The sequence below is a fragment of the Petaurus breviceps genome, unplaced genomic scaffold (assembly GCF_028583685.1).
Source record: "Petaurus breviceps papuanus isolate PSGF00001 unplaced genomic scaffold, PetGlider_PUasm1.0 151, whole genome shotgun sequence".
Classification (NCBI taxonomy): Eukaryota; Metazoa; Chordata; class Mammalia; order Diprotodontia; family Petauridae; genus Petaurus; species Petaurus breviceps.
Window position 1 is genome coordinate 17,403,029 of NW_027185712.1, and position 11,743 is coordinate 17,414,771.

At 39.4% G+C, this 11,743-nt stretch overlaps 1 protein-coding gene across 1 annotated transcript in view; it reads left to right on the top strand.

Moving 5' to 3' along the window:
- The window catches only part of AHRR (aryl hydrocarbon receptor repressor), a 264,267-nt gene that overhangs the window by 24,836 nt on the left and 227,688 nt on the right, over positions 1 to 11,743 (top strand). Inside the window, exon 3 of the mRNA XM_069076018.1 lies at positions 2,485 to 2,666. Coding sequence (XP_068932119.1) covers positions 2,485 to 2,666 — 182 coding nt within the window. The remainder of the gene's footprint in view (positions 1 to 2,484; positions 2,667 to 11,743) is intronic.

Sequence of the window (11,743 nt, forward strand, 5' to 3'; positions counted from 1 at the left end):
ATACAGTCAAGGGCCTTGTGTCAGGTGGTTTGTGTCAGTGGTTTTGTTCACTTACAGGACAGTGAAGGGGCTCCTTTTTCTCAAGTCATTGAATATTATGTACAGTATAATATTCAGCTTTTTTTCTGATTAACAAGCATTTATTTTCTCCCCTTCCAATTTAATCCCCATTGTACATTTAAAAGCAACCCACAAACCCTTGTAACACATATGAATAGTCAAGCAGAACAGATTTCCGTGGTGGCCATGTACAAACGTTTGTATTTCATTCTGCACATTGATTGCCCATCACCTCTCTTCTGGGAGGGTGGTAGGTAGCATAGTTAGTTCATCATTAGTCCTTTGGAGTTGTGGTTGGCCATTGCATTGGTCAGAGTTCTTCCAGGTTTCAAAGTTGTTTGTCTTTGCAGTGTTGCTATTATTATATAAATTGTTCACCAGGCTAATCTTTAGTTGTTCAGCATGATTTGATGTAATTCAGAGATTTTCTCTACTCTCATAAATAAGTTTTGTTTTTCTTGTTTGGTGGCTATTCTCAATGCTTGGGATGACTGGAAGGCTGATATTCAGAAAATTGAGTGTTACTATACTTAGGTTAATGAGGATAGCCAACAAGGTATCAACAGAGCATAGTTGGTCATTAGCTATGGGGAATCAATCTGACAGAATAAAAGAATCATAATTAGGGTAGAATGGGTCCTGAGGGATAATTTTAGTGTAATTTAATCTGGAGTACTTGCTCTAGAGTACTAATTTGAGAGGCACAGACAATTCTCTGCCCTTCTGCAGTATAGAAACAACAATTAGCCTAGTGTATAGTTAGTGAGAATAATTAGCTAAAACAGGTAGCCAGACATCTGCCGAAAGTGAGCTTCCCCTCCTCCTATCCTCTCCATCTAAGCACAACCCCTTCCTTACCCTAACTGAGGGTGTCTGTAGGATCATAGAACTCAGAGACTATTTCGTTCAACCCTTTAATTTTACACATAAGAAAACTGAGACTTGGGGAGATTAAGTGATTTATACTAAGTCACATAAGTAATAAGCATGAGAGAAGAGAGTTTAACCCAGGTCCTCTGGCTTCTGAATGAGTGATATTTCCATTATTCTCTGACCCAGATGTAGTAATTCCTAGTTAAGGCTCTACAGACCAGAGTTGTATTCATTTATTAAATTGTTTGTTTCTTCATTTGTGCTTTTAATTATTTATTTTTATAATCATCATCTTCCAAGAAGAGTTGAGACAATTTTTAAGTTAAAAATAAGACATTTAAGGATAAACAGAATAGAGCCATTTAAATGGAAAGAGATGCATTCAAGATGCAACTGGATATGGAATCAAGTTGTAAGCCAGGGGTGGGGAGCCTGGGGGTTCAAGACCACATGTGGACCTCTAGGTCCTCAAGCATGGATGGCCCTTTGACTGAATCCAAACTCCACAGAACAAATCTTTTTATTAAGAGGATCTTAGAATCTAAGTTTTCTGGCAAAAGGGGAAATACATCAAATTATGTAATTTTCATTTTCTGAAAAGAGAAGTCTATAAAATCATTTTCAGACACAAATTTTTTCCTGAAACTAAACTCAAGAAATGTATCACATGAATCCTTTTAGAAAGGAACATTGAGTAACATAATATACAATATCACAAACTGATTTGACAGAAGACAAAAAAGAATGTTCAAGTAAACAGTTATTGTATTTGTCCTTTGCCAAGGAAGTGGGTGTAGTGTTAAATCAGTCAGTGAAGAAATATTTCTTAAGCTCCCACTATATGCTAGGTGCTATGCTAAGTGCTGAGAATTAAAAATAAAATTAGAGCAAAGCAAGACAAGCCCTTGCCCTCAATGAGCTTATGATCTAATGGGAGAAGACAGCAAGCCAAAGGAAACTGAAAAAGAGAAGGGGGAAATATCTAGCATGGGTGAAGAGAGGAAGAGGATGGTGAAGTCCAGAAGAGGGCAGCCAGATGGGAAATTAAGAGATGGTTGACCAGGGTGCCTTCCTTAAATGAAGTTTCTGGGAGGACTTCTATACCTCCATCCTTTCCTATTAGAGGGAGGGGTCCCAGGGGCAAGGGGTAAACATGGGGTGTGAGTTCCAGGGTCAAAGTGATCATGAAGGATATTGAAGATGCTGGAGGCAGGATGGAAAAATCATCATTATAGTTCTGTGTTTTTCATTTTTCATCATAGGTGCCTGGTCATGATAATCCACTCATTTTGGGTGTGATTTTTGTATCACCATTTCCCATTTCTGCTGGCTACCTGCATTATTATAAAACTGGAGCTTTCTTTGAAGGATGCACAAAACCCCTAAGACTAGGGTTTTGTTTTGTCTTTTTCCTATTGTGGTGATAGACGTTAAACATTTTCCTCTAGGAAAAAAGACTGTAAATCATTATCCCATTGCATTTGACCAGTTAATATCTGAATGCACATGATGAAAGGGCTGACCATCATTGCCTGACCTGTATTCCCACAGAAGGCCGGCTGTGGGGAATGAAAAATCCAATCCTTCAAAGAGGCACCGAGATCGTTTGAATGCTGAGCTGGATCATCTTGCCAGTCTGCTGCCTTTTCCACCTGACATCATTTCAAAACTGGACAAGCTTTCAGTCTTACGTCTCAGCGTCAGCTATCTCAGGGTGAAAAGCTTCTTTCAAGGTAAGACTTATATATGTCTCTTTGGTTTTGCTGGAGGGAAAATATATCCCCAAAACTGTAATGGTAGATTGAGGGGAAGAGAGATTGTGTCCCCAAAATGACCAGAGATATTTTGGTGCCTTTTGGGAAACAAAGAAACTGCCTAGGAAAGTCTCTGCCATGGCGGATGCTACCAAGGGCTTTGTCTTCCAGGAGTGGGGAACCTGTGACCTCAAGGCCACATGTGGCCCTCTATGTCCTTGGGTGTGGCCTTTTGACTGAGTTTTACAGAACAAAACCTTTTATTAAAGGAATTTGTTCTGTCAAGTTTTTATTCAAAGGACTGCCCTTGAGGACCTAGAGGGCTGCAGGTTCCCTACCCCATTTGCTCTCTACATTCTCTGTTGGTGATATCATGGGAGCTTGACTGCAGAGAGTTTGGACTCCCTAAATGAGGAATTTAAATACCATTTTATAGGTAATGGGGCCATGATAGAAGGTTTTCGTATGGAGTGACGTGATCATGGTAATGCTTTAGGATGATTAAAAAAGTGTTAGCTATTGTCCTAGATAGGTTGAGATAATTTCATCCACCATGTAACAGAAATCAAATGTGCATATAATAGCAGCATTTCTGTTTTGATCTTTTTCCATTTCTTAATGTAATACTCAAGACTCTCTGTCTCTGAAAGAGTCTACTAACAGTAATTAAACTGGGAGGTAAGGGTACAGGGGAAGAGAGGGAGCATTTATTAGATGCCTACTATGTGCCAGGCAGTGTGCTAAAGCTCTCAGCAACCCTGTGAGGAAGATGATGCTATTATCTTCATTTAACAGTAGAGGAGACCGAAGCAGACAGTGGTTAGTAATGTAATCCACCTACCCAGGGTCACAGTAAGTATCTGAGCCCAAATTTGAATTCAGGTCATCCTGACTCCAGGACCCATGCTCTGACCATTGTTCAGTCTAGCTGAGGAAATTTGATTAAGAATAAAAACAACCAAAAACAATAGTCTAGCAATAGGTATAGCTAAGATGCGACTCTGCTTGTACCTGAGGGATCTCATTGAGTATGTCATGTAGCTCACTCAACCTTAGTCTCTTTATCTACAAGAAAGGAATAATAACTTGTCCTATTTTACCCCAAAGGGTTGTTAAAGGAGTAACCAAGAGCATTTCTGCAAGAGCAAAATACAGATTTAAGAGATTATTCCTATGAAGTATCATGGCAAGGAGAAAGCAGATCTTTCTCATGCCTGCCGACTGCATGACCATCCTATGGTTACCTGGGTCGTGAAATCTGGGAAGATGTTTGTAAAGATGTCTGGGAAGGAGCTGCCTCCGTAGTAGCTGGGTAATTTCTGGAAGAGTTGGAACTTTCTGACAGGGTGGCTTCTTCTGAAAGGGCTGAGCACTATGCTGATTATTGACTGTGCCTCACTCGTCTTCCTGTGTAACCTGGTCCAAGGCCACAGTCCTACTACTGCTTAGTTCAGAGCCCCGACTCTTCCCTTGCTCCACTATGCTGACTATTGACTAGGCTCACAAAGGCAACTGAAGGAAGAATAAAGACAGAATCCGAGGCAACTTTGAAAAGTGGATAAGGCCTTGGAACCGGAAGCACAGAGATGAGGGTTCAAATCCTACCTCACATATTTAAATAGTTATGATGCTGGACAATACATTTCACTTTTCTCAGACACAGTTTCGTCATTTTTAAGCTTCTGTTTTAATTCAAAATTGATGATCCTGTTAAGACATAGGGTCCTGTTTTTATATTTCAGTTTCCTCATGTGATAATGAAATCTGAGCAACTGAGGAAACCAAGGTTTGAGCTTCTGAGGATAGTGATTTATTAAGCAATGCATTCCAGTTACAAAATAAATCAGGACTAGGTCTCCTCAGCTTGGCACAGGATCCCAAATATGGGGAAAATAGATTTATGCACAGAAAACAACATCTAAACCAGGATACAAGGTTAGGTAGTATGATTTCTAATTGAAAGAAAGATGATGGATTTTCCAAGTTGCATGAAGGAAAGAGTGAGTTTCAGTTGCATTGGGAGGGGGAGAGTGGGTTTTGAGATCTTTCCCTTCCCAGAATTGGAAGATGCATCCACCTATATTTATGAAACAATAAATAGCTTACCAGTGTTTCTCAAACTGTGGGTTGTGACCCCACATAATAAGGTTTTGAAAAATTTGGCAACAGTAAAAGGTTTCTGAATGCACGATGAAAAATTAATTAAAAATCAAACACGTAATGAATCTGGGAGGTGTTTCTGGCAGCTCTTGCCTATGTGGCATTGAGTAACTCCACTGCAGCCTTGGTTCTGAACACTTAACATGTGTACTTTGCACTATGCATGCCTTCAGGCCGTGCTATGCCAGTGAAAGCTGCCGAAAAGGGGTGGTGAGTGGAAAAAAATTTAAGAAGCCCTGTTTTACTATCAAGTTTCCCATGGATGATTTACAGAAAAACAAGATGGGGGATAATCCATGTGGCAGCACAAAATGGGAGTCAGTGTTCATGAGACAGAATCCAGTTGGTTCTTTCAATTCCCACACCAGACCAACTCCATTTTGTAACTGGCCTTCATTCTGTTTCATCACTTATTTATAAAATGAGGACAATAATAGCCCTAGCACCTACCTCACCTAGTTGTGAGATTTAAATGAAATCATGTATCTAAAATGTTTTGAAACCTTTAAAGCACTACATGAAAAACTGCTATAATAATAATAGTAAGAATTATCATTATTATTATTGGGGCAACATAAAGCAGTGACTAGAGAACTGGTCTTAAACCAGGAAGATCTGTTTTCATATACCCCTCTTCCACCCCCACCCACTCATCTTGAAACATAGTGACTGTGTGGTCCTGGGTAAGTCACTTTAACTTCTGAGGCCCCTAGGCTGCTGCCTAAAATTATGTATTTCAGAGGAAGTAATGAGTTGCTTTGGTAGGAATCCTTCACTGGGAGCTTCCTGCACTGATAAAATCATGCATCCAGGCCCCAGTTCCTGTGTGAATATTAGTAAGAGTAACTGATACACTCCTGAGAGGCTGGAGACCAGTGTGTGGTGCTCTCCTTGGCTCTTCTTGCTTCTGTATGTTTCAATAACACACCCATTAAAGAGGAAAGCGAGCTTCCCAAAACTTTCCACGGCTCAGTATTCTCAACTGCTTACCTACCATTAGACAGTTGCATTTTCTTTGGTTCTGTTCCTGTGTGCCCTGCACATGGCTCATTTGTACATGGCTCGTGGTGTCTCTTATTAGAGGGTGAGCAGCAAGAAGTCACGGACTGTCTTTTGCCTTTCTTTGTAATCCCAGCACTTTCCCCTAGTAGGTAGGTGCTTAATAAATGTTTATTGAAAACCTAGCCGTGCGGCCTTGGGCAAGTTACTTAGCCCCAATTGCCCTCCAAAAAGCAAAAAAACCACCCCATTTATTGACTTGCTATTACCCTCTTTTCAACTACATATATTCCTCAATTCCTATATCTACTCAACTTGAAGATTATTCCCCTTTAGATCCCTTAAAATTTCATTTACATTATGTGAGATGTTACAGAGTGTCCCAAAAACCTTCCTGCACTTTTAGACTTTAATAGTTCAAAACTGCACTAAGACTTTTGGGATGCTCTGTACTTGTCTAAATGTCAGTTCCTTAAAAGCAATTTGTGTGTTTTTGAATATTGTCTTTGTGACACTTCTTTTTAGATATCACAATGTGAAATTTAGGTTTCAAATAAAAGCGTCAAGTTCATTCTTTGGTACAGAGTCATATATGTCCCTTCATATATCATTAAGTATCATATTATTTGCTTTTTCTTTCTTTCTTTATTTTTTTTTTTAAAGCAATCAGGGTCAAGTAACTTGCTCAAGGTTACATGGCTAGTTATTTTTGTGTGGGTGCCAAGTATCTGAGGCCGGAACCGATCCCAGTTCTCCAGACTCTGGGGCTGGTGTTCTTACTCACTGTGCCACCTGGCCGCCCCATTATTCGCTTTTTCTCCCACAGAAATTTCATAATCAGGGGTGGGGCGATTTAGATGTTACTCAGATCTCCTGATACCACCTTCACAACAGGATTTTTGCTAAGCAATTTTTTTTTTTTAACAAAAAGTGATTGATTTGCCTAAAACCATTTGTAAAATGAGAGCCTTAGACTTGGTGATTTCTGAAGGGTCTTCCAACTTGAGATCTTAAAATGTGATTATCATAGAGGAGAGTGTAGAATCGTGAAAGTCACTGTTCCTTCTGAGTCTACTGAGTAGAAGCTTCATTAAGACAGATTTCAACTCAATAAAAGGAATAGCTTTCTAACAATTAGAAAATGGAATAAGTTGTCTCAAGAGTTAGTTGCCTAGAGTTCACTAATACTAGAGGTATTCAAGAGAAAATTGGATGATTGTTTTGGGAAAGTGAAAAAGGGAGTTATCTGTTGAATGGAAGTGGTTAGGGACTAGATGATCTCTAATTTTTATTAATAACTCAGATTAATTTATTTAGATTTTTGTCAAATTGGAGAAAATACTCATAACAAATAAGCTAAATTTTAGTTAATTATAAACTTCATTCTGGCTTCAGAGTAAACTGTTAAATTTAAATGGTCCCGGTATGTAGTTGCTTTCTTATTTATGACTACTGAAAATGGACTCTGTCTAGTTCCCTTTTGTCTTCCCTGGGCTTAATTTTCTACCTTTTGGAAAGCAGAGAGGAGAAATTCCTGTTTTTACATCCCTTTCTGACTCTCTGCTGGAACTAGATTTTCATTCAATCAAGAATTGATCTGGGGGTAGTCATTAGTAAGGCTGTCTGCCATTCCCATCACTTTTCTGTGCTACGCTAAAATGAGAGAGACTAGAAGGGCTATTGGGTCTTAGAGCTTAGATGGGACATGAATATTTGTCGGTGTAAAGGACACTCTTAGTGGCCATTATCTGGCTATTTTTGAGGAGAAGTTGGACAGTGTTAATTGGAGGTGTTGGGTTATTGAAGTTTATATGCAAGTGGTTGTGGGAAGGTGTCTTACCTGGAAGAATAGGCTAGGTAGAACTCTTGAGCTATGGGGAGAGATGAGTAGAATGTGCCTGGATACAAAAATTAATGTTAACAGGGAAATTTTATAGACTGGGAGGTAGGGAATAGAAGAAAAGAAGAATAAAAGAAAGCATTTAAAACTACAGAGTTGGGGGTAGAATGAAAGGCACCTTAGGAAGAGGGCAACTGTCAGTGATTTGGGAACAATCTTAGGAAGAATAAAATGTCTGCCACTGTTGTGAGCAAATTTTTCACTGCTTGAATTTTCTTTCAAGAAAAAAAATCGCCTTATTCTTCTACCAGAAGCTATCCCCATTCTTACTTTAAGATGTATAATTGTACAGGTGTAGGCCTGGGTGTCATGTGATTCATAAGATGCCATGTAGGTACTTTAAGTTCTGGGATAGATTTGGTGGTTTGGATTTGCTTTAAAGTAAAGCTCATCATAACTCTCTTGATTTTCCTTCCCCCAACAATTCTCTTTTCCTTCTGCGCTTACCTCTCCAGAATTGTCTCTCCACAATGGAGAATTTGATTTTGTTTTTTGGTTCATTCCTTGAAATCTCCTAGTGTCCTGAAATTCCCCATTTGGGGATGGCATGAGTTGGGATGAATCCATAAGTCCGGATCAGGTCCAGTTGCTGAGGGATAAGAAGGCATGGGAATTGAGGACACAGACAAGTCTTAGACATTTTAGCTAAAATATTTGCTCCCATGGTCTTTTGTTGGTCATGGTGGGTAGGATTTATTTTTATGAGAAGACTAAGTTGGCAGTTTTTTATTCAAATCATCAAAGAGATGTCATGCTTTTCTAGGAGCCTGCTATCTGGGGGGGTTAGAGGAGCAGTTTTATTTGCCACAGTTGTGGTTAGGCCCAGGAATCCAAGGAAGTTTCCATATGAATCTTTCATGACATAAAATGTGCAGCTGCTGCAATGAGAGCCACCCTTTACCACTATGGCTGTGAGTGAAGTTCCTTAGTAAATTTTTCTTCATTTCATGGACTTAAAATTTTAGGTAAACATTTGATAGCTGTGATTTGCAGTGTTTGGTGTTTTGTGATTTGGTGGTGTTTCCCTTGTTGGCCTGAAGGATGGGACAAGGAAGGCAATCTTCCAAGTAGATACAGCTAGACTTGTATTTCTTCATGTGAAATCAGTAGATGTTCAATAGGCAAGGCCTATTAAACTTCTCCCCATGGAACAGATGCAGGAAAAGATCATTTTAGTAACAGCATGAAAATTGCTTGGTTTTCCTTGTATAAACCATTCCTATGTTCAGATACATAATCACCTTTCATCTAACCTCATTCTGGAAGTTCAGAAGATCTTGGGACTTGGAGAAGGAAGGGAAGAGAAAACAGCCTGAGAGAGATGAGGTGAATTGGTACAAGTCATACAGGTAGCAAAGGATGATAGCAGAGTGGATTGGAAAGCAGGTCCTCGCCCTCCAAATCTGAACAAAGTTTTAATTTTCTGACTCATAAGTAGGAATAAAGAAATCCAGATGTGAAGGTAACAGGTGTGTAGTAGAACAATCATTGAGCTTAGACATTCTGTATGGCCTCACTCTCATCTTTCCGACTTTCTAGGTTTGGGTGTTGTTTTAACTCTAGATCATAGGAAAATCATAGCATGCCAGAGTGGAATGGGCCCTTAAAAACCATCCAGTCCAGCTCTCTCTCTTTATATTTGAAGGAGCCAAGGTCTGAAAAGATGGAATGGCTTCCCCATGGCCATGCAGCAGAATGCCGCCATACTTGAACACTCTTTGTCCTATACTCTGATATACTCCCTATCCTACCCTTAGCATGCCTTCAGTTTACTTGCCCTTGGTTGAGACACAGTTAGGAGACTGCCAAGCTTGTCTTACTCAAAATGTAGATTTGGGAATTGTGACCCAGGAGATCCCATTCTCTGCCTGAAAAGAGCCATTCAGTCCTCTATAGAACCTCATAGTCCCACCTTCTGATTTTCTTTGGTTTGGTAGGTCTGCAGATCTCTTTGAAGCCTCATGATTCTGCCAATATTTTAGTCTTTGGCTCACCCCCAGAGTTTTGATTTGGGGATGTTAGGGCCCTTTGCTTTGCACATAGGGTTGGGCCTAACTCATTTTGAAAAATGGTGTGCCCATCTTGCGATGGTATGTATGAGAATCATTCAGGCTTCCACGTTTGTTCTGTTGTTGCTAAAGAAAGCTGAATGTCCAGACCGAATAGATGTGTGCTACAGTGTTGTTATGTGCAAAACTACTTCCTGTTGAATAATCATTAAAAGATATGATATCATACAGTTCACAACCCCCCATGCTACATTCCTTCCTATACCATGAATAGTAGAGCATATCCAGGTAATTTCAAAGAGCCAAAGTTTTTCTGGACAGCAACATGCACTATATTACCTAGCCATAGTCAGAAAATGTTACTGAACTCTCTGGCCCTCATCCTGCTCCTCTGTCAGAATCAAGGCTTGATCCTCAGGGTGGGGAATCTGGGTCCTTAAGGTCACATGTGCCCTTCTAGGTCTTCAAGTGCAGCCCTTTGACTGAATCCATACTTCACAGAACAAATCCCCTTAATAAAAGGATTTGTTCTATAACACTTGGACTCAGTTAAAAGGCCACACTCAAGGATCTAGAAGGTCACATGTGGCCTCAAGACCACAGGTTCCCCACTCCTGCCAAGATCTCATCTGACTTTCAGGCTATAAGCTTATGAACCTGAAGTTATTATCAAATTGTGACCTTTTAAAAATTTATCAGTCATATTTACACTTAACCAGCAAATGCAGATGATAATATCAAGAAGAGATCTGGGATGTTTTCAGTATTGAGTTCATCCTCACCTTTAATTTGAGAACTTTTAAGGTTTAATATAATTGGTTTAAATATAGAAAGAGAAGGAGTAGATGTTAATTGAAAAGTTTTTTAAAAATGCAACTTTATTTTATTTCCAGCTCTGACTTCTTTCTGTCCCACTCCCCTCCTCCCATTTAAAAAGCAAGAAGAACAAAGCCTATTACAAGTATGTTAATTGAATTTTATAGAAAAATGTATCAGAATGAATGTAGATGAAAAATAATGAATTGAATAGTCTTTCCTGTTGAACACTGTAAGAATAACAGTCTGCAGCTATTAAGATATTCACATTTCCCTTGATGTAAAAACAAACAAACAAAACCCAAAGAAACCATTGGTTTAGACCTTAACAATCCTCTGGTCTGATGAGCCTTACATATATAAATCAGATGCCTGAAAGAGTAGATGCAGACAAGCCTCTTTACCACTAGGTGGCCTCTCAACGACTGATCTTTAATGTAATAATGCACTATGTTGTGATAATTATTAATATCTTAGTTTAAGATTTGTGTACGCATGTGGCAACTTCATCATTTTAGTAATGACTAGGAATACAGTGTGGTGTGAGAAGCTAGCTTCATAGATGGTATAAGAATTAGACATTTCTATACCTACATAGCAAATTTTTTCAACATTGTTAACAGGGTTTCAAAATTACTTTCTTTAGGATTGTCTTATGCAATATGATATGTCTTACTCTTGGGACCCTCAGCTTTCATCAGATTTATTTCTGTTCTTTTCTGCATGACTCAGCCTCTTGTCTGGCCTGGCTTTGCCTTCTATGAATGGTTTCCTCATGCAGTGAATACAGCCAGAAGCTTCAGCTTATATATTGTGGAGGGGTTTACTTATTTGTGCTCTTTTTGTCTGTTGGTGAAGACGGAAGTGTAAGTGGTATACTCCTGTTTCTCCCTCCTTTATGTACATTTAAATTCTGCACCATGAAAAATCCAGGTCCTAGCGGGATATTGCAAGACCCTCCAGGACTGGTAGAGTTGGGTGGGTGGCATCTCTACCTACCTACTCATGCAAGAGATCAGATAGATCCCTAAAGTAACTGGGAAAAAGCAAAGACAAATGGGATTCCTGTAAAAGAAAGGAAAACTGAAGTCAAAGCAAATCTGGAGCTGAGACGTCATCATCTTCATCTTCATCATCTTCACACACACACACACACACACACACACACACAC